A 23,951-nucleotide genomic window follows, 5' to 3' on the forward strand; every position below is an offset into this window, starting at 1 on the left:
CGTTAGGTTGGAGGTGTGAACGGGCTGTACGCTAGTGGGAGAGCATGTAAACAGAGAACTCTTAGTAATGGGGAGGCGAATAGGGGGCGGGGTTGCTCCATGCCAACAGTCATGCCCACAATTCAGACGCAAATTTATAATGAAGTCCTGCCGCTCTGCAGAAACTATGTTCTAGAAAACAACACAGGTTTTTTTTCATATTTTGGCGAATCATAATTAAAAGACCACTGGGAAATAGATCAAAAGATGATCGGAGTTGGTCTTTAACAGAAAGAAAAAGAAAAAACAACTCATCATTTTGTCACCTTTATGACCAAACTGTACTACTCCCTAAAATAACAGTGATGAGTGAAGAAACACACAAAGCTCCTTTTGATAGCTGTATATTTTTTAAAATGTATTATTACTTGCCACGTACTCTTGGGTAAGCGGTCAAATCTCCACGTTTGGGTCCGTGAAACCTTTTTTCCCCTCGTTCACGAGGACGGGCTTCTCTGTTCTTGTGTGCCAAACCAATATCTGGTGAGAAAGCAGCGTGGAAACACAAACAAGAGAAACATTAGTGACATGCTGTTCCCTTAATGTACTCATTCAGCCTCCGCTCCCTTTCAGCTCCATCTTTCCGCCTGGTGTTCTTAAAAACAGTCCCTTCCTGAAACAGCTCTGGCTGTACATAAACCACCACAGGGGCCATCTATGTGTAAAGAGCTACTTGAGCATGAACCTCGCATCAGAGGAGAAGAAACAGTGAGTTTCCTTGGGAGGGTGACGTAACCGTCTCTGCTTAGCTTGCATTTAGTCACCATGAAGACGAGCCAAAATGTGCCAGAGTTGGATTCTTTGTGGCTTTTCTCCAATTCTTTGTACCCTTCTGTGCACGCCATTGTTTTGTTCTGTAAAGCCTTCATGCTGGCGTGGTTTGGCCCCCAGAGGCAGAACAAACATCCAGGAAAACGTCGGCCAAAGAGACTCGAGAAGGAAAGCAAACGGAAAGTGTCAAGCTCAGTTCCCCTCTCGCTCCTCTCCGGTACTTTCCTTTTATCTCGGCTTGGCAGCAGCCATGAATTATGCACGAGAAGAGCCAGGAGCCCACTCCCACTTTGCTCAGGTGTGGTGGTGGTGGTGGGGGGAGGAGGTTAACAGTCACGCTCACATCTGAAGTGGAAGATTATAAGGAACAGAGATGCACATGCACGACTTTCCACTTTATTTCTTACTCTCGCCCTCCCTCCCATCCGTCCTTGTGCTAATCTGTAATCAGTGTGATGTCTCTACCTCCACCACAGAGTCCAATTCCGCTCCGTGAGCTTGCTCCCTGAATACCCTCTTTTCATTTAGCCTTGTGAATGGCAGGGGCAGAGCTGGAGAAAAACCTGGCTGAAAGTGCCTCTATTTCCTTTCCTTTCTTCTCTTCTCCCTCTTTGTCTGTGTAAGTAAGAGCGCTTGTCGTGAGGATATTGGCTGGTTGAAGCCCTCTAGCCGATTCCTCCTCTCCCGGTGAAAGGCTTAGTGACTCAGGGCAACCGCCGAACGACGAGGTGGTACGGAGAGCATCGAGCCGCTGATACCCTAAAGCCTCTCACTGAGATGTATATTTATGGACGTTTTAAAGTGAAGAGTGGGCAGCAATCGATGGTGCTGATTGTTACGGAATAGTTTATCTGCGGTGCTGATGTCAGAAAAATCACCTTTACAAGGACTTCTGACTTAAAATAGTCATGGATTTCTTGGTCGTTGAGGCTTTGTCAACTCTTGATGGTTTAATCTATAAGTTTGGACTCTGAGAGCTTTTTGCTTGTCTTGTCTTTTTTTCAGTGATAATTGAAAAAAAGGAGCTTTTCTGCTGCAAAAAGTCAAAACAATCATGGAAAGTCATGTCCCCTTTCAGGGGGATCTGTAAAAATCAGGTAGTGAAACACTGCAAGTGTCAATAAAGCTATGATTGAAGCAAGAGGTTTTTTTTCTACACAGTAAAAGAAAACATGCAGAAAATCTGTTTTTACACAAAATCAGTGCCTGTTGTTTTATGCTATGCCAAATTAAGGTAATTATAAACAAATCTCACAGACAATATACATTTAAAAATATATACATTATTTACAATTTCCCCCCCAAAATTAGCTAAAAAAACAATTGTGTTGATATTTACAGACAATCAAAATGAAAGAGCTCATATTTTTCATGATGTTTAATAATTTTAGAAATCGAAGAACATAAGGCTTTAGTAAACTCTCCTTAAAAATCATGTATGGAACAAGAGACGAGCACACTGTCATACATTTAAAATAAGTGTTGGATTGGATGGGGTGATTTAAGTTTTTTTTTTTTAAATGGATGTAAAAATTCTTTTTTGTTCCGGAAAGATTAACTGCCTTTATTAAATTCAATTTTTGCTGCAATGAGTAAAGTGAATGACCTCACAAAAAAGTAGTTTGTTTGTACGCATCTTACTTTTTTTCTCTTTTAAAAAATGATTTATTCTCTGTTCTATAAGTTGAACATAAAAGCCTTAATCTTTTTTTTTTCTAAATGCGTTTTAATCCAGAGCGCCTTATACATGGATTACTTTCGGTTGCTTTTACTGATGTTGAAGCCATTTTGAGAGGCACACGTCACGCATATGTGTGCATGTTATTATAAACACGCTAACACGGTTAACGTGTAGAGGGTTGGGAGTTAGCGTACTCACAGTTCCATGTCTTTTAGTATCAGTCAGTTTTTTTTAATGTGTTGCAAACATGGTTGGGAGTCACAGGTTTTGTGAACACGCTAACTTGGCTAACGTGTAGCGTGTCACAGTTATAGTTCAGTGCTCCTTCAATTTGACACCAGTTCAATTGACTTTGCCTTTTAATCCGGTGCAGAAAACCCGGTACTTCGTCCAATCCTCTAGGCAGAGTGATGCCGGACACTGCTCCGTGTTTCTGTTATCGGACTTGACCGCAGCCTTTGACACTGTCCACCATCATGTCCTCTTGGACATGATGGTGGACTTGAAACAGTGGGTCAGGGTATCTGGATCTGCTCTAAACTGGTTCTCCTCATATCTGACTGGTAGATCATTTTTTGTAGCATCTCCTAAATTTAAGTCCTCCTCTGCATCCCTCACTTCAGGTGTACCACAAGGGTCTGTTTTGGGACCTCTAATGTTGTTCATTTCAAATCTGCTACCTTTTTATATTATATTTTAAGGAAATTTCTTACCATTTTAATGCTGATGATATTCTTTTAAACCTTAGTTTTTGAGATTGTTCGCAGGTGTCTGAATTCAGTCAAGAGTTGGATGAAATATAATTTTTCTCCAACTAAATGAAGCTAAAAGTGAGGACCTCGTCCATGCTCCTGACAGTTGCCTCCCTCTGATAGTCCAGAGGTTCGGTCCACTTGCTTCCTCTATCAAGTCCTTCTGTCAGGAACCTTAGGGTAACTCTAGACCCGGTTTTATCTCTTGAATCTCACATTCGGTCACTTGTGTTGTTTTTATCATCTTAAAGACATTGCCAAACTGAGTCCAATTATGTCTTCACATGTTTAAGCAAAAGATCTCTAGAACGGCTCCAGGTTGTCCAGATCGCTGCTGCAACAATTCTTCCACGTTTTTACCCGTCACCCCGTTATTAATCCAGCTGCATTGGCTCCCCATCTGTTTGCGAGCGCATTTTAAAATCCTAGTTTTAACATACACAGCTCTCAATAGCCAAGCATCGGTCTACATGAAAGACCTTTTGCAGCCGTACACTCCTAGCAGGTCCCTGAGGTCATGTGACCAGGGTCTGATGGTTGTAAAGAGAACCCGGTTAAAAACTAAAGGTGACAGAACCTTTGCAGCAGTGGCTCCATCCCTCTGGAACTCCCTTCCTCTCAGCCTCAGATCTGTAGGTTTTTATTTAAAATGCAGCTAAAACACATTTTTTCAAAATAGCTTTTTCCTATTTCTGTTTTTGTACGCTATTTTTATACTGTGTTTTGTTGTGAAGAACTTTCTGATTTTAATCTTGAAAGGTGCTATATAAATACATTTTTACTATTTTACTATTGTTGTTTTTAACATGATAATTTGCAGTTTTATAACTGGATTAAAAAAATGCTACATTTTACACTAGAATAGTTTGTTCAAAGGCCAAAAATCATTAATAAATAAAATTTTTAAAAAATGTTTTAATTACTTAAAGTACTTAAAAGCAAATAATAGGTGCCTTACTTGTTTGTGTTGAGTAACCTAGTATGTTATTTCAGATTTAGACAAGCTAACCCCTCAGCTCCTATCAACGTGAAAAAGGGAATTACCTTAGTGCAATTGGCTGCTTTGGGCTCGAGGTCATTGAGGGTGACGAGTTCTCGGAGCAAACTGCTCTCCTGGTAGCCCCCCTTCACTCCGCGGAGCTTAAAGTATGCCTGCGGCTTGAAGAGGATGAGCTTCAGGTTGATGGCAAAGCCGGCCATGTCGATGGCAAATGGCCGATGGGGGTCAAACACTGTCTTCCAGCCGTAGACCTTCCCGGCTGCATTCACCTTGGGGGACTCGTACCGCAACCCCCCCACAAAAGCCACAGGCCACACAGAAACTTTCCGAGTTGATCTCATCTGGAAGAGAGGAGAGCGAAGAGGAGGAAGGAGAGCAAATTAGCAGCCTGACAGGGCGGATGCATCCCATTCTGAGCATCGCAGCAGGACGTTGACCGAGGCTTTCACGGCGCTGCAGCCATGATCCTCTCTGAAGGAGGGTGTTTATTGACCAGCTGTGCCCTGTGCAGCTGTGTTAGATGAGGGCTAATGACACACACTCTTCAACAGCTGCCTGACAATGAGATAATGAGGCACAAGCATCTTTAGAAGGAGAAAACACGGACAGAGGTAAGAGGGATTGGATGGAGTGAAGCCATAAGAGAAAGCAGTTCTGGTCGTTGGTCGGCTTAGGCAATTCTTTTAGCCCCCCCCCGTCCTTTCTTGTCCTTTCATCTGTGATGAAACGATTGTGCCGCTCTTCCTCCTTTATGTGCAGCTCGGTGAGTCTTTTGCCATGCTGCTAAGAGCCGCAGCAGCCATAAAGAAAGCACATTTTTGTGATGGAGAGCAGAAAGAAGAGGACAGTCTATGAAGTCGTTTCATCAGACTCTCTGCGGCAGAAAAAGAAAATTAAGCAAGGGATGTGTTAAGTCTAAAGGTTTGTGCCTGTACTTTTGTAGTGTCCAGTACAACATAGTACTTATTTGTAACAAGAGCCAAAAATAATGCTAAAAATCAAATCTGTATTGGTAGCGGGGCGATGGGGAAGTTGAAGACATTTCTGATAGCAAATGTGTTAGAAAACCTTATATTTATTCATATTTTTGGTAAATACTTATATAGCGCTTTCTACCCCCTTTCGAAGGCCCAAAGCGCTTTACAGTCACACAAACATTCACACACTGATGGTGGCCCTGCTGCCGAACACTGGCACCAACCTCCCATCAGAGGCAAGGTGGGGTTCAGTGTCTTGCCCAAGGACACTTCAACACATTGGCATGCAAGGCAGGAATCGAACCTGCAATCTTATGATAATGGGTTGACCGCCCTACCGCTGCACCACGGCACAACTCCATCTGTCCTTTTCAAGTTTTGCATGTTTTATCCATAAAGACATTGTAACAAAGGGAAAAGTGGAATTTAAGTTGTGTATGAATTCACTCACTACTCGTTTAGTGAACTATATGTGGCCGTCTCCATTTTGTTTTCCTATGCACAATTTCCAAAATTCACTGCCCTGGAAATTTCCCAGAAGGCAAAAAATGATTGTACACTGATGCTCACTAGATTGGCAAATATAGACCATGATGCAATGCGTTTGAATGATTTGTTTAAAAAAATGCATTAATTTTTTTTTTTGATTCAGTTATTAACATTAACGCATTGGATTCATAAATAGTCTTTGTAAAATGTTCATATTTATCTGGTTTTCACTTTGGCAAAGGGAGGTGACCTAATATTTCGTGAGTATATACAGTATATATATATATATATATATATATGTATATATAAAAAAAGTAGTGAGCATGTGTACAAATTGCATTAAAATTCAGGCTTACTTGTCTTTGTTTGGTTGTTAATCCTTTTATATGGGGGTCGGCCGTGGGGGCACCGGTTGACCCATGATCGTAAGTTGCAGGTTCGATTCCTGCCTTGCACGCCCATGAGCCAAAGTGTCCTTGGGCAAGACACTGAACCCCACCTTGCCCCTGGTGGGAGGCTTGGCACCAGTGCCCTGCAGCGGAGCCACCACCAGTGTGTGAATGTGTGTGTGAATGGGTGTGTGTGTGTGTGAATGTGTGTGTGACTGTAAAGCGCCTTGGGCCTTGTAGGTAGAAAAGTGCTATATAAGTACACACCATTTACCATTTGATGCCTGCTCCTTCCTTCTGGACTGTTTTCCACCACCTTGGGGTCTAAAGCGGTCTGCCTGAGAGGAGACTAGGTCCTTCAGAGTTTGCAGGACTTTTAAAGAGTTTGATGGCGTTGTTGCATCTGGGCACCTGGGGGTGGGGGGTATTCACTGACAGGAACAGGAATCTGTGACTGTGGTGGGTGGAAGGAGGATATTGCAGAAACAGGAATCCATTATAGAACACCCTCTTCATCATCATCATCGTCAATCTGAGACCATGGGTGCACTGAGCAGCTCTTTCAGTCAGGGACACGACAGAAGGCTTTCACAGATCCTTCCTGCTCCACAGCCCCTCAACACCCTTTGAACCATTCAGTTCAAGCTCTGTCTATCAAATCGCTCTAACGCAATGCATTGTGGTCTATATTTGCTGATCACGAGAACATCGATGCACACTGGTTTTTCGCAGAGACTTCTGGGAAATTTCCAGGGCAGTGGGATTAAAGGAATTGTAGATTCTGACTCCCTGAAAAAATGGCCAACACCCACAGTGCATCATGTAGTGACCCAACCTGAGACGTTAAAATGTCCTTTAATGATGAGGTCATCAGATTGCACCGTGCCTCCATTGTTAGGTTTTTAACACAATAGCTGTCAAAACAGGCTTTGTAAGGTTCCTAAAACAAAAACCACTGTCGAGTTTGACTGTTTTTGAACCTTCGCATTAACTTTTCTCTTCGCCAACCTCCATTTATTTTTATTGCACAACCTGTGAACGTTTGGAAAAGACACACCAGAAGTGAATGGAAAACTATTCCTTTTGGAAACCAACCATCAGTGGTCATTGAAGGTATTGAAACAATCGGAATCTCATCTTTGCTTCAAATGCATAAGTGCAAGCTGGGGGCTTGGCTTGACCTGCTGATTGCTAGCCTTGTTCACTCATAAACAGTAACTATTTTTACGCCCCCAAATTCTGTCTGTCTGTCTGTCTGTCTGTCTGTCTGTCTGTCTGTCTGTCTGTCTGTCTGTCTGTCTGTCTGTCTGTCTGTCTGTCTGTCTGTCTGTCTACCCACCCGTCTACCCGTCTACCCAGGCTGTGTCCCACCAAGGTGGGGTAGCCTACACAGGGCACACATTCTTACCTCCTTCCTTCTCTTCCGTCAAATTACAAGGTTTAAATCTCACCAGACAACTTTCATAGAAAGGACTATTGCAGGCTAGTACGACAAACTCCCAAGAAATAGGAAAGCTGCTGTACAAAGGGGACTTTAGAAAAGCAAAGGTTTTTCCAAGGCAGGTGCAAATAAATGCAGGCCAATGAAACTGAATTATTTTTTGTTTAAACTAATTAAAGCTTTTAGCCAAATTTTCTAAAGAAGACAGAGGAAATTCAGGGTTCTTGAAATAAAAAAATGGGCAGTTCACATTGAACAGGCTATTTTAGAGATAATAACAATCAAATTAAATCAAGAGGCAGGTATTGAGGGTACTCAACAATATAACAGCTTAACCCTTGCATTACCTTGTGGGGTCCAGATGACCCCCCCTCACATTGAGGTGTTCTCCCTACCATGACAAAGGTGCATAAAGGTGGAAAGATTTCATGTAATCCATGGACACCAGTGAAGATCACAAATCATTGAAGAAAAAAGGTTCAGAGCACTGTCTAGTGTTAATGTGCCTTGGAGGCACGTTAACATTGGGAGTAGGGTCATCTGGACCCCACAAAATGCCGCAAGGGTTAAAAGGCTTATTTGTAGAAGTTATAATCCAAAAAGGTTCACATTTTGTTTCCAAAGTGTCTATATTGCAGATTGACACTTTATTTCCTGCTTCCCCAGAGCCTGCTTCACACCAGGCAGCGGATTTCCTCCGATTATGTTCTCTTTTAGGAGGGCAGCGACAGATTTAGCGAGTTATAGCACTCGTATTAGTCAGCTTGCGTGGGAGTAAAGGTTAGGTAGCAGTTGACACAGGGGATTAAGGAAGAAAAATAATCAAATGCCATCTTTATATGAGTCACAAAAGTCTTCACAATTAGTTCTCCTCTGAAAGGCTGTGCAGTCGTTCACCATCAATTCAACAAGAGTTAAAAGAAAAAAGGTTTTGAGTGTGTTTCTGCAGAGATTTACAATAGAGGAGGATCAATTCTATGAACATTTTTGAGACAGAGTTCATTTTATAAAACTTTGTTTAGTTGAAAGAAAAAAAAAGAATAAAACCTTGAGCTTTTAAATGAAATAAAAGATTGAGAAGAAAATACAAAGTAGACATTATCAGAAAGGTTCAAAGACCCTCTCTGATCATCTTTAAATCTATTGTAAAAGCGTTCCCAGTGCTCTTGTAACCCTTGTTCTATCCTAGGCACTTTAACATTGGAAGTTGGGTCATCTAGATCAGTGTTTTTCAACCTTTTTTGAGCCACGGCACACTTTAACCTTGCCAAAAATCCCGCGGCACACCAGCATCCAAAGAAAAAAAAAAAGCAGAAATTCATGGTCTTTATTGATCGAGCCCCCCCCGCGCCCCCCGCAATCTAACGTGCATTTTTGTGATAGTTGTGGTGGAAAAAGCAGGAAGTTGCGGCAGTTTTTTTCTAAGATGAAATAAAAGTTACGTTAGAAAATTTAGAAACTATTTGTTGTGGTTTCAGGACGTTAAACAAGGAGGACTCATTGTGCGTTGAGACACTGTCCCTTTAAGCCAGTGCATCATGGGAGATGTAGTGTGAAAACTACCGAAAGAGGGAAGAAAGACTCGCGTCTCTGAGCTTCATTGTTTTGTTCATTTGGCCCACGGTCTGACACCGGACTCTGTGGAAAGCTACACCGCTAAAGACGAGCTTTAGCTGGTATTTTTGTTAGAACTGAGCGACTTTTTGAGCTAAATTGGAACAAGGAAGTGAAGACTTGAACCACTTCTGATTGGTCAGACTGATGACATGTGATTAAGCCTTAAAGAATGATTGGCGGAGACAGTTAAAGGGGCGGGACTTTTCCGCAAACACTTATAGCTGCAGGTAAATCGCGGTAACGTCATTCTTATCAAAATGTATTTAATAGAATTAAATAAACACAAAGAAAATTTAATTGTATGATCTTTCATATTCCTAATTACTCAGGGTTTTATCAGGGCCTGTTTGGATGAACACAGAGCTGATTTCCTGGAGATGGGAAATGTTTTTAGATCAGTTAATGAGGGCAATTTACCACGGCGCACTTGACCATCTCTCACGGCACACTAGTGTGCCGCGGCACACTGGTTGAAAAACACTGATCTAGACCCACTAGACAGTGTTAATTGGTTACACTAATACATGAGTGTGTGATTGTGACACTGCGTCAGACTGGCGACCTGTCCAGGATGTGCTTTGCCTTCACCCAGTAGTGGATGGGATAGGCTCCAGCAGCCCAGAGACCCCGAAAGGGACACAACGGGTTTAGAAGATGAGTGAATGTTGTTTTCTTGGACATTTTCTACAGAGTGGCAGGAGTTCATTAGACTTGTGGGCATTGGCACAAAGCAACCCCACCCCCCAGAGCAACAGTCAAAACCCCAACCTAACATTAGCGGTGCAACAAAAATGCTGAGCAATATTGGAGCTATCCAGCCGTACAGTTCAGATCCAGATTCCAGCTCAGACGAGGAAAACAAAGACGTTCATGGATCTATTTGTCTGCAAGTGGATCCATCAGAATGGAGCGGAGCAGGGAGCTTGTGGCTTAGATTATTTTCTGGGTCAAAAATGCTTCTTTTTCAAACAGCATCTCTTTTTTTGCTCCTGATTCACGATCGTTTGATTAAAGAAATACATAGAAATGCAATTTTTAAGCTTAATTTTCAGAAAAAGGCCACAAGGTCATGTCAAAAACCCCCAAAACAGCATTTCAATCAGAGTGGGTCTTGAAGGTTTCCACTTTGAGAACAAAAAGTGAGACGATAACGTCAGCTCTTTGGAGGCGGCGTCAATAAGTTTCCCACACTTCCATTCACACCGAAAGCGTGACAATTAGAGTTTTGTCGGCTTCCTCTGGAAGTAAAACCTACTGCGGTGGAAAATCACGAATTGCTCTTCTGCTCACAGCACACTGAAATAATGCAAGCAAGCTTCCCCAGCGCTGATGTGGTAAATATGATGCGCTTGCACAGTTTCATATTCAGTGCTGCTCCAGATCTGAATGCATGAAACTGTGAGCATTTGAGCTGTTTCCTGCTCCAGTTAGTTAAGGGCCTGTAGGGACTAGATTCTACGTGCTACAGGAAATCAGAACAAGCAGGGCAAGAAACTGAACATCTATGAACAATAGACGTTTCTTCAGGTTGCAGAGGAGACAGCGTCCATTTCCACAGCCGCTCTTTGCACTGTTCTTTGTCCTGTATAGCAGCGGGGTTTGTTTATTTAGTCCTTTTTTTCCGTTTTGGTTGAATCAATATACATTTGATGTTCTGGGAAAACGTTCCAGTGAAACAGTTTCACAAGGTGGGGTCATTCTGTCCCATCATGGAGGTTGTCAGCTGTTTCAGAAATGACCTCGTAAATGACATCACCATGCAGATACTGCAGAGACTACATGTTTTAAGACATAAAGGTGGTTATGTCCACACTTTTTTAAATTTAGTTTTTTTTTTTTAGGCCTTTCAACTTGCCTTACTTGCCATATAAACAAATCAAACATTTGAATATCTGATTTCTAAAACCTTATAATATCAACTCTCACAAATCTATGTATATTAAATGTATTTTTTTTTAAAAGCAGTATCAAGATTAGATCCAAATACCAGCGTGCTACACATAAATAAGCTTGTTTTGGAAGAAAAATGTAAACATTTCTTATGAGAGCTTAATTATGAATGCAATTCTTTTACAGTCATGTCCTCTAACAGCAGAAATGAATATTTCATGAACTTTTAATCAGTTTTTATTCAAATCTGACCTAGAAACTTATATGACCTCATTAAAATGATGCAGAGTCCTCCTTGGAACTAATCTCATTGGTTGCAAAAATAAAAATGCCTACAAAGAAACCTGTATGTTTAGCAGGTAGCTGACGAATAATTTCTGTGCTACCTTCCTCCATCTATTTTGATTGTTTACAGAAAATTGCCCCAAAAATATCTTTTCAATATTTCTTTTATCTTTTCACATCTCCCTGTTCTGTAGCTCCTTTGATAATGTTTAGAACATTCTTCAATAGGAAGTCTTCCTTACGGACATACAGTCTTCTCTTCCCCAGGAGGCAAAGCCTTTTTGGGCCTACAGTTCCACCCAGTACCATCAGTGCTCATGAGTCCCATTTGCATGCAGATTGCAGGTTAGGACGGCAAACTTCCAGGAAACAGGAAAGCGGCTGCACACTCTGCCAGGGCAGATCAATGCGTTCGTGTTGCACCGGCTTCTAAGGATGATCCAGAGGTGGGTAGTTCTGCTGCAGTTCGTCGAGATGCTTGGGTATTTGTTTTTTCTTGTTCTGTGTGTGTGTGAGCATTGCTTACGTTCTACTTGATTAGGGTTCTGCTGAGAGTTTTGCTAAAAGCAAGACTCCTCTGAACACCAGTGACTCACACAGACACAGCTGTAAGTGAGGAGTGTGAGAGGAGAGCCAGCCACGGCGAAGAACAATGTCGTATTCACACTGAAGGATTTCACCTGCTGAGACACGGAGCATATTAACCAACACCTGCAGCACAGTCCTGCGCGGCTGTCACTCTTTTTCTTCTTCTTTTTTCTGTCTCCATGCCTCCTTTTCAGTGATTCTTTCTCTGCCTTTAAGGGCTATTACACTGCTCCCTAAATAGGCACGGTGGAGGTGATGGAGGGCCACTGAGGGAGAAGGAGCACTTTGGCAGATTCCCAAAGAAAGGTAATGACAGCCTCCGTCAATACCTGCCGCTCCATTTACTATGGACCTCGTCTGCACCACTAACAAGAGTTGAGGCTAATACTTGGAGGACCCAGACCGTGGCCACTACGCTAATTTGACTCATGCCAAGATGGATGGCCTGAGATGTCCTGATTACCAGCACAAGCCCCCCCCCCCCAGCCTCCCATTCTCCTTCACAATGTCTGAGAAAAAACATCATAAAGATGACTTTGAAGGGTTCGACTGTTATTTGTGACTCAAAAATTAACACATTTTCTAGAAGACATTTTAAACTAGAAAAAAATGACGTGTGTGTTTGTGTGTGTGTGGTACAGACCAAAGGTTCGGACACATCTTCTCACTCAAAGAGTTTTCTTTATTTTCATGACTATGAAAATTGTAGATTCACACCGAAGGCATCAAAACTGTGAATTAACACGTGTGGAATTATATACAAAACAAAAAGGTGTGAAACAACTGAAAATATCTCATATTGTAGGTTCTTCATAGTAACCACCTTTTGCTTTGATTACTGCTTTGTACACTCTTGGCATTCTCCTTATGAGCTTCTAGAGGTAGTCACCTGAAACGGTTTTTTCTTCACAGGTGTGTCCTGTCAGGTTTAATAAGTGGGATTTCTTGCCTTATAAATGGGGTTGGGACCATCAGTTGTGTTGTGCAGAAGTCAGGTGGATACACAGCTGATAGTCCTACTGAATAGACTGTTAGAATTTGGATTATGGCAAGAAAAAAGCAGCCAAGTACAGAAAAATGAGCGGCCATCATTACTTTAAGAAATGAAGGTCAGTCAGTCTGAAAAATTGGGAAAAATTTGAAAGTGTCCCCAAGTGTGGTCACAAAGACCATCAAGCAAAGAAACTGGCTCACATGCGGACCGCCCCAGGAAAGGAAGACCAAGAGTCACCTCTGCTGGGGAGGATAGGTTCATCCGAGTCCCCAGGCTCAGAAATGGCAGGTTAACAGCAGCTCAGATTAGAGAGCAGGTCAATGGCACACAGAGTTCTAGCAGCAGACACATCTCTACAACAACTGTTAAAGGAGGCTGTGTGAATCAGGCCTTCATGCTAGAATATCTGCTAGGAAACCACTGCTAAAGAAAGGCAACAGGCAGAAGAGACTTGTTTGGGCTAAGGAACACAACAAATGAACATCAGTGGACATCTGGGCTTTGGTCTGATGAGTCCAAATTGGAGATTTTTGGTTCCAACCACAGAGTCTTTGTCCGACGCAGAAAAGGTGAACGGATGGACTCTACATGCCTGGTTCCCACCGTGAAGCATGGAGGAGGAGGTGTGATGGTGTGGGGGTGCTTTGCTGGTGACACTCTTGGAGATTTACTCCAAATTGAAGGCATACTGAACCAGCATGGCTACCACAGCATCTTGCAGCAGCATGCTATTCCATCCAGTTTGGGTTTAGTTGGACCATCAATTATTTTTCAACAGGACAATGACCCCAAACACACCTCCAGGCTGTGTAAGGGCTATTTGACCAAGAAGGAGAGGGATGGGGGGGCTGCACCAGATGATCTGGCCTCCACAGTCACCGGACCCGAACCCAATCCAGATGGTTTGGGATGAGCTGGACCGCAGAGTGAAGGCAAAAGGACCAACAAGTGCTAAGCATTCTGGGAACTCCTTCAGGACTGTTGGAAGACCATTTCAGGTGAAGCTCATCAAGAAAATGCCAAGAGTGTACAAAGCAGTAATCAAATCAAAAGGTGGCTACTATGAAGAACCTACAATATGACAGTTTCAGTTGTTTCACACTTTTTTGTTTATATAATTCCAAATTATTTCATTCATAGTTTTGATGCTTTGGTCTGTACTATATATATATATATATATATATATATATATATATATATATATATATATATATATATATAAACACACACACACTGTGTGTATATAAAAAACTTTGCGGTCACATAGCTTAAATGTTCTATGTCACTGCAGTGGCTACGTACTAAAAATGGATTGAATATTTATTTGTATGTGACCACGGTTAGGATTATGCCTTCGAGGTGTCCATTATCAGAAATGAACAGACTTTATAAAAGCAACCGGTTTAGGCTTCAGAGCAGTTAGTTACTTTCTTAAAAGAGACATCTAGCAATATCCCTTACATAGTTTACATGTTGAATTTGAGTAACTAAAAACTTAATATTTAAGTCATCCTTTAGAAGTCTGTCAGTCATTGCAAAATCTTATTTTCTTGTGGGAGACTTTCCCTTATTTTCTTCGTTGCATCCATGAGGGGATTTCCCTTTTACCTATAGACAGTCTGTCCCCTTTACAGTAATCCAGCATTGCACAAATGATGCAACAAAATGCAATGTTTTCCTCAGATGAGGATTGTTTTTTCAAAGCTGCATTACTTCATCTCTACCCCACCCTTTAAGCAGGTCAATGCAATGGCATCTAAGAAATCCACTCATCAATATGCTTAGAATCTCCCAAACGTTCCCCCTATGATCACCAATTTTAACAGCAAAAGTAAACTTTTCATACTGATAATTAGGTCATATTTTCAGTAAGTTCCACAAATGATTTGAATACAAAAATAGTCACATTTTAAATGTTTTTCTTTTTATTACAGCAGAAGCTTTTATTTACTCCTTTTTAAAAAAAAAATCAGTTTCCCAACAAATCTAATTTCAAACTGAGACAAGGGAATGCATTAAGTAGAAGAAATGTTTGGGTTTGTATTTTTGTTTTCCTATTAATAATCAGTTGGTAGCCTTTGCATGCAATAACAGTGGGTGATAATGGAAGCAACAGCGTCACTTTGCACCATCACTAACCTCCTCAAACAGCTCCAGGCTGTACGTGTTGTCATCATCAGCGAAGTAGACGATCCCAGCTTGGCTGTTGTTGGCGTTGAAGGTCTCCCTCAGCCACCGCAGAGCCAGATTCCTCTGCATCGTTCCTCTTGGAATCCTGGGATCCCGAGTGTCACCCCGTAATTTATAGTTCCTGGGGGTCTCCACGTTGAGGTGGGTGTAGTTCAGCCCCGTCTCTCTGAGGAGGCGCGTGACGAGAGGCGTTCTCCTCTGGGAGTCCTCCACCAGGATCCAGTGCAGGTTGGGAACATGGAGGAAAGTGTTTGCCAGCCGTGTCAGCTCGGCCTTCTGCACAGGCCGACTGTATGTGGGGGTGATGATGTGGATTGTGGGGAGCACGTCAGACCACGGGGGAGGCCGTGTGTACACATACTCCGTCCTCACTACCTCCACAATGTCTTTGTCTGAAGCACAGTATTCTTTGGAGTCCTGACCGCCAGCCTCCCTCTTGCCCTCGCCACCCGAATCTGCAGATATGAAGATAAAAAGACAAGTAAGGGATTAGAGGAACCTTGAGTTGCTTTTGGTATATTTGCCTCAGGTAACCTAAGCCCAGTGCAGGTAAAGAGTACCTGAGAGACGTTGGTGGTGGACTGCAAGCCTCTCTGGAATGATAAAGATCTCTTTTACTAGGTGGTGACAGGCTGTAAGAAGCGAAAGCAGGCACTGTGAGAGGATTACAAGGCTGATGGACAGAAAGACAGTGCATGGGGAAGTAGTATAGTGATGAGGCCTGCAATTCCTGTAGTGCTGTTTTGGGGTTTATCAATATATGCCTCCCTCCATTTTTATACCATGTTACATAACTTATAGTGGTAATCAAAGTACCAATTAAAGTGATGTTTACCTATAAAGTGAATGTAAGTTAAAAAATGGCTGTTAAACACAATATATCCGATTTCTACTCTTAAAATGAAATTGAAATTAATGCTCAAATATTTCTTTCATGTTTCCTGCCTTTTAGTGTTCAATAAAATGCTGCTTTTCTCCACCACGACATTGCTGCTTGGTAAGCAAATAGCAAGTTTGTTTTCCTCTGAGATTATAAAATGTGTTTGCAGGCGACCTGAAAATGACCTATGCTGTGCAATTATCTGCAGATATTGAAATTGTGCTGGCTTACTGTGCGTTCCTACAAGGAAACAGAATTCTTATGCTGATACTGAAATGTTTGAGACCAGAAAAGAAAAACTAGATGAATGCAGCCCTTAAGAAAGCAGATCAAGAGGAATGTTTCCGTATACTTTACATCAGGCTAAACACGGCTTTCTGGCATGCAAGTTACTTTTGAAACAGCCACCTCCAAAAGATCTATTTATTATTGTTTGAATATAATTATATGTTACAAAATAATCATTTGAAATGTTCACATTTATGTTCCTATAAACACAGCCTTATTATGTGAGTTGGACCACATAATCTAAAATTAACTGATAAAAAATGTAAATGAACACCATAATAAGAAGTTCCTCTGTCGTGTTTCCTTCAGCAGCTTGCTGACTTGGACGCATGTGTTTGTACTTGTCAATGACGCCGCGGCGTGCGGTCTACCAACCAAAGAAAAGTTCTGTTTGAGGCTCAGCCAGGACAAAAGCAGACACATTAACAGCTATACATCCACGTTTCAAATGTATAGGAGGAAGAAAAACTGTCCGAACCTACAATTCCAAAATTGAGTGCATTGATGCCCCAGGAGTCTCTGGGAAAAACCAGTGAGCATTACTGCTAACTAGATTGGTGAATATAGCCCACAATGCATTGTGTTTTAACAATTTTCAATGTGGAAAATAAACACTTTAACCCTTGTGCTATCTTAGATGACCCCACCCTTACTTTGACGTGTTCTCCCTACCATGACAAAGGTGGATAAAGGTGGAAAGATTTCATGTAATCCATGGACACCAGTGAAGATCACAAATCATTGAAGAAAAAAGGTTCAGGGCACTGTCTAGTGCAGGGGTGCTCAGTACGTCAATCACGATCGACCAGTAGATCTTCAAGAACATGAGGGTAGATCGCAGGTCAGCAAAGATAAATAACCACAAAAAAAGTACCGTAAATTCCGGACTACAAAGCGCACCCGATTATAAGCCGCACCCACCCATCTTCACGTGTAAAATTAGTTTTATACATACACGAGCCGCGGCATAGTACAAGCCGTGCATGTGTTAGGCGATATAGTCATCCTGACAGATCACGGCCAGAATCCCAGAGTGAGTGCAATTCATTAGCACATTGTGGGTGGTTCCAGCTTTGCCTCTGGCTCATGTATTTGAGTGTATCGACATCTGTCAAACAGCATGGACCTCTATTCTGTTCACAAGTCCCTCAGTTATGGTGTTTTTATTTCATTTTTTTTTTACTTATTGACATACATAAAATTACAAACAGTAACCATATAATCAACATTGCATCCCTCAGTTATGATGAGGAAATTTACATCCGCGATTCCACATTTCCCATGAGTCTTAGGGGCTAAAGGCGGGGCCAATGCCCGGCTCGCCACACTGTTGTATGTGTTTAAGAATGAGCAAGTATCAGCAGTGCATGGAGGGGTGAACGGGAAAAGCTCTCCTTCCGCTTGTGTCGCGGCAGCGTTATGGGAGTAACAGGGCTGGTTAAAAAACACACCGGTAAAATACAGCAGCGGCGACTGAAAAGTGCGCGCCTCAGCGCGATACGCGCGCCTCAGCGCGATACGCACGCCTCAGTGCGGCGCGTGCGTCAGAATTCAGAAGCCTCTGCGCTCCGCTCCCGCCCCGCGCGCTCCTTGTCTCCCCTTCCTATCTACTCCGACACCTCTGGCCAGGGCAGCTTCAAGGAGGAGCACTTCGTCCCCGTTGCGCCGGTGGATGGAGCAAATCGTTTCTGTGCAAAGCAATCGGACTTAATACTGTACGTTTTGTGTATGAGGGGCGGGTGCGTTGTTACGTGTGGGAGCCTTCAGACTGCCATCGGCCCCGCAGCTCAATCAGCAGGAGAAGATGTCTCCAGCTCACACGGAGGCTGTGAGTTTTTCAAAGCAAAATTCCGCTTTTACGGTTTCCTTAGAAACCGTAAATGGAGTGTAAATTCACTCCATGCGCTGTTCTCTCCGTCACGCAGCAAACCGGCTTTTCCAAACCCGTTGGTGACGGTGGACTTTTTTACGCTGCTTTTAACGATTGCTTTTAACTTGAAAGCTTCATCATATTGTAGCGGCGATCACGTGCACGTTGGCTCTAATGGCCCCAAAGGATTCTGGGATGCGGCCGGGCATGCGTGTTTCGTTTTGTTGAACCATGACTGAAGTGTCTAAGACCTGAAGTCAAGTCCATGCTGTTTGGCTGCTTAGAGGTGTGTTGAATATAAATGTCTTGTGCTTGGTGTTAGATAGAGAATACAAACTATTCACTGAGTACGAAAGTACATACATGGCGGCCGCTAATTAAATCCATAAATTAGCCGCGTCACTGAATAAGCCGCAGGGCTGTAAGCGCAGGAAAAAAGTAGCGGCTTGTAGTCCGGAAATTACGGTACTTCTAAAAAATCCACCAGCCAATCAAAATCCTCCCTGAGAAGTACGGGACATGATTGACATGCAGAACGGCCAATCGGACATCTTCTGAAACATGTGTCACTGCACATGCGTGTTCAAATTCACTGAGCGCAGATTCTGTCTGTCATCAGAAAGTCTCTTTCTGCCCCGCGGCATGTCAAGTCCCTGGCAGAGGACCACTCCGGACAACCGGAGTGTTTATTGAAGCCGCCCCGCCTGTGTCCCCCTGCTATCGCCTCTGCAGTTCTCGCCCGATAAATACGAGTTCATTAAGGAAGCGGTTTTTTCTGTGGCACGCGCTTCGTACGCAGCCATCAGCACCTTTGAAATGCCACGCTCCCCGCATTGCATGGTTTACAACAGAGCATGACATATGATAGTTGCTGCTTTCTGTCTTTGTAATAAAACGCCTCATCCGTTAATACAAAAGTATCTTTGTGTAATCTTACTGTGCAGTTTTTAAGTATCAGTATATAAACAACAGTGTACAAATAAACATGTAACTCATAAACAAACATTTACTAATAGTAAATCTTAGTAAATAGTAAAATACTACTTACTAATAGTAAGTAGTAAGTAATTACTAGCAAGTAGTAATTACTAATATATATACACACACACACACACACACACACACACACACACACACACACACACACACACACACACACACACACACACACACACACACACACACACACACACACACACACACACACACACACAGGAAGATCTTCAAGACATTGTCTACTCAAAAGTAGCTCACATGCCAAAAAAGTGTGAGCACCCCTGGTCTAGTGGGTCTAGATGACCCCACTCCCAATGTCAAAGTGCCTAGGATAGCACAAGGGATACTAATAATATAAACCATTCAAGTTTTCATCTTACAAACACAGTGGATTCATAAATAGCCTTCATATGATGCTCATATTTATTCAATTTCACTTTGGGAAATCGGTGATGTCATATTCGCTGTTAAAAAAAGAAAAGTAGTGAGCATGTTGTCTGAATTTCTTATCAAATCCTAGAAGTCCTGCACTGTGGAGTTTTTTAGTAGTTAGGGAGTAGGGAGGGAATTTCTGCTAGCGGCGTGTGGCGTCTTTTTTTGGTTTATTTGTTTTCGATGGCCTGCGATCCACCCACATTTCCTTCCAGTCCGACGTTTTGGGCACCCCTCCTTCAGAGGTAGTAAAAAAGGAAAGCAGATGGTGTCCTATAGGTGGCGCTGTGAGAATGTTTTTCTTTTGATTTCTCCTGTGCCTTTAACACCGTACATCCTCAGCTGCTGCAGGAGAAGCTCACCAGGATGACTGTGCAACCATTCTTGGTGTCCTGGATCATGGACTATCTGACCAACAGTGAGATAGTGGGGGGTCTGTCTCCAGTACCCTCAGCTGCAGTGTAGGGGCACCACAGGGGACAGTGCTGTCGCCTCTTCTTTTCACGCTGTATACGTCCGACTTCCGCTATAAAACCTCAACCTGCCACATGCAGAAGTTCTCGGACGAAACAGCTATTGTGGCATACATTAAAGGAGAAGAGGAGGGGGAGTACAGGCGGCTGGTGGAGGACTTTGTGGCGTGGTGCGGGGAGAATCAGCTGCAGTTGAACATCGAAAAGCGTGGAGATGGTCCAGACCTACAAGTACCTGGGGGGGGGGGGGTTGGCCCACAGGCTGGACTGGACTACCAACACGGACCAGCTTTACAAGATAAAGCCAGTCCAGGCTGTACTTTCTCCTAAGATTGCGCTCCTTTAACATCTGCACTAAACTGCTCCACATGTTTTATCAGTCGGTAGTGGAAAGTGCTCTCCTCTATGCTGCTGTATGCTGCTGCAACACCAGCAAGAAGAACATCTGCAGGCTCTGTAGTAGGGCTGAAGCTGGATCTTGTGGAGGAGGTGGCAGGGCAAAAAACTCTGAGCAGGTTCAGGGCCAGCATGAGGAATCCCTCACATCCCCTACATGAGGCCTTCACCAGCAGCAGGAGCACATTCAGCAGCAGACTGCTGTCCCAGCGCTGCTCCACAGAAAGACTGAAGAAATCTTTGGTTCCTCGTTCCATCAGGAAATACAACTCTCTGGCAGGGCATCTGAAAAGTAATTTCTTCTAATTTTTGATTTTTATTTTTTTAACCCACGGATTTTTCCATTATTAATCTATTTATTACCTTTTTTATCTATTGCTATTTGTTTTACTATTTTTCTTGTTTTTAATGTGTGTGTGGGATTTGAGTGGGAGCAGATGGTCATTTTTAAATTTTCTTAGGGATTATTAAAGACCTATTCTATTCTATTCTATTCTTTTCTATTCTATTCTATTCTATTCTATTCAAATGACTAGGGAGCGAAACCTTTGCAAAATATTACTTAAGTATATCACTAAGTATACCCATCTCTGCAGTGGAACAAAACACCTTCTGCAGAATATTCTCTTCTATTTTTGCCTTTTGCTGCAAAAGCTTTTGCAGTCACATTTAGAGCACACAATAAATGATGACAACATATTCAAAGTTGTTCCTTTCTTTTCATTGTGACTGTGTGACTGGGCAGTCTCTGTCACAGCTCCATTCACACTTACAACCTAAAGAGGATTATTTTACAGTACAGGGATGAACACAATCTGCTGATAGCCAGATGTTCAGCAGGGGCTGCCAGGGAGCGTGCTGCCAAAAAAAAAACCCCATCTCTGGCTTTAGCTGCACACAAAGGGAGGTGTGTGGGCAGAACTTTATCAAAATCTCCACTGAGCAGTGTTCTTAGTTATGTTGTCACCTTTACCTCAAGACAGCTAATTTACTGCTAGAATAGGTTTCTGCTTTTCGACAGCGCCAATGATAACTGCTAACCCGTCTGAATGTGTTTGGATCACAGGTCCAAAATTTTTATTTTTAAACAGTTAGCATCAGACAAAGTCTAAGTTGCTTCCATTACAAGCTGTTTTGGCTGATTTGAGTGAACGTGGTGTGATGGTAAAAACCCCTACAGGTGCCCTGGAGGTGCGACAAGAAAAGAGCAAGCGGCTTCATTGATTTGACGTGGCTCTAATTTGGTTGTGTTTACTCTGCTGCATACTTGACATTTCACAGTGTTGGCATGTGGCCTCTAGAGATGATTGGCAGACTCGTGAGAATGTGCTAACGACAGAGGCTGGTGTGCAAACATGGTAAACTGATCAAGATGGCAGCGTTTATTCCAATGAGCCCTGTGAGAGGTTAATTTGTGGCGGAACTTGTTGTTTTTTTTGCTGTCGGCGATGGGTTATTGACATGGAAAAAACAAATGCAGGTTAGATGTTGCATAATTAACCCTTTGACCATCAGACTAAGCATGCATCATCAAAACAGCACCTGAAAGTAGGACAAGTGTTATAGAATTCCGATAAAGCTACGGATCGTGCCTCATGAGTGCCTCTACACTAAAACCAAAGTGTGGGGTCGGGTTCAAGCGCCCACTCCAAGTCTGATAGTGCCGGTGAAGTGCTGTGTACCTCTTACCCTTGCGGATGGCAAGCAGTGGAGCGATTGCGCTTTGGTGCCAAACAGTGATGAGCAGAGTCCAGGGTAACACAATCAGTACGATGGCAAGAATATCTCTTCTCTTCGGCATCTCCAGGATTGGTTAAACTGCTTGGCATTACCTGGGAAAAGCAATAGCAAAAATCCCAGTGAGAACAATAGAACATGGTTTGCTGGTGTGCAAATCATTTTGGCAGCATTTTTTAAAAGACCCACTCAGATGAAAATGGTGTTTTGGGTGTTTTTCACGTGTTCCTGTGGCATTTTTCTGACGATGGAGGACGTGTGTGCCGAACATTTTGCTAAAAGTTGCATTTCTGAGTTTTAAATTGTTGTGAATCAGGAGCAGACGAAAAAGTGCCGTTAGCTTGGAGCTGTCAACTAGCAGGAGAGGCTGTAAACAGAGAGCTCACTTATGGGTGACAGGAAGGGAGGGCGGGGTTGCTCCGCACCAACAGCCCTGTCCACAACCTAGAGGCGAAGTTTCTTTTAAGAAAAACAAAGTCTTAGAATATGACACCGATTTTATTGGCTAAAAATGGCGTCATCTTAATGAAATGCGTTTGAGATCGGTCTAAAGATGATTGGACTGGGTTTGCTTTTCAGTTCAGATTTTTTGCAGCACTTTTCTTTTTCGGATTAAAATAAAAGCCTTTTATTTGCTACACAGGCAGGGTTACGGAGTTCCAGGCAGCACACAGCCTCCAAGAATTAAATGTTGGAATAGGTGAACGCGACATTATTCTCTGAGGAAATTGATTGAGTACAAACTCTTACAGCAAATAAAAGCTTAATGAAAGCCCTATGAGGTCTTGGAGTCAGAGCGCCGCCACCCCAGTGAGCTCTTCAGTCCTGTCACCAGCTGCCTGGGTGACTTAACCCTCACTGACCGAAGCAGCCAGATCACGGAAAGGGACGTCACCTGACTGTGCGTGACTGCAAAGATGTAATCCATCTGAGTTCAGAACGTTTGTTTCCCATTCAAAGCACTGAGCTGCTCTTTTGAGAATATGAATCATCAGAAAGCAAAGGTTTTTTTTGCAGAGCATGAAACATTGGACGGCAAAATCCTGCTGCCTCTACTAAATTGTCTAAAACTCTTTAGTTTGTTAGGATTGTTTCACATGCCCTTTCTGGCTTAGAGCCCTCACCTTCACTGTAGCCTACCAGAAAATGGGTTTGGGGTTCTTCCTTTAACCCTTTATCATCTAAGCTGTAGCTGACATTGGCTGTGTCCAAATTGGAGCGTTGCATCCTTCAGTGGCCGCGGCTTTCCCGGGCCACTTTGGCCGGTTCCTTTGTAGAGCGGGTAGATCGGACGTTAACGGCTGGGAATTTGGACGAGTCTAGCCTTTGGATAATTCCAGCTGTTACATCGGTGAATGTCCTGTCGCCTAGCAACCTTGAGTCCCGAACAGAGAGGAGTAGTGAATCGGGCATGGGTCTTAACATTTTCCTGGCTTATTTGATCCAACTTTTAATCTTGGAGGTGTAATTTTAAAAAGGTGTAATTATCTCCAACTCTGGGTCCCGCTTCACAGTCCGCCATTGATGTCAGAAAATCTCTGGGTTCGGCCGCAATGCATCTTGGGATATGGACAGCATGGAAGGATACACTGGACCAGTCCATGAAATCTGGAAAAAGAAGGTTGTATTCTTTGGCCGCATTTGAATGAGTTGCTGAATGTGGACAGCACTTGTGGCGGCGCTGTGACGTAAGCAGCGTTCAAATGCAGCCCAGGAGGAACGCAGCCCTCCAATTTGGACACAGCCATTCTGTCAACTACCGTAACTCTACAAATG

At 42.9% G+C, this 23,951-nt stretch overlaps 1 protein-coding gene across 12 annotated transcripts in view; it reads right to left on the reverse strand.

The window, feature by feature from the left end:
- b3gat1a (beta-1,3-glucuronyltransferase 1 (glucuronosyltransferase P) a) overlaps nucleotides 1–23,951 on the reverse strand; it is a 123,583-nt gene that overhangs the window by 3,864 nt on the left and 95,768 nt on the right. For 4 of the 12 annotated variants that reach the window (XM_078956457.1, XM_023961210.2, XM_023961212.2 and 1 more), the window contains 5 exons: nucleotides 22,128–22,270; nucleotides 15,664–15,735; nucleotides 15,053–15,558; nucleotides 4,288–4,584; nucleotides 419–519 (listed from right to left, as the gene is read on the reverse strand). In XM_078956457.1, coding sequence (XP_078812583.1) covers nucleotides 433–519; nucleotides 4,288–4,584; nucleotides 15,053–15,558; nucleotides 15,664–15,735; nucleotides 22,128–22,239 — 1,074 coding nt within the window. In that variant the 5' untranslated portion in view covers nucleotides 22,240–22,270 and the 3' untranslated portion in view covers nucleotides 419–432. 12 annotated transcript variants of the gene reach the window in all.

This window comes from Oryzias latipes, chromosome 13, assembly GCF_053564925.1.
Source record: "Oryzias latipes strain Hd-rR chromosome 13, Olatipes_Hd-rR_3.1".
Classification (NCBI taxonomy): Eukaryota; Metazoa; Chordata; class Actinopteri; order Beloniformes; family Adrianichthyidae; genus Oryzias; species Oryzias latipes.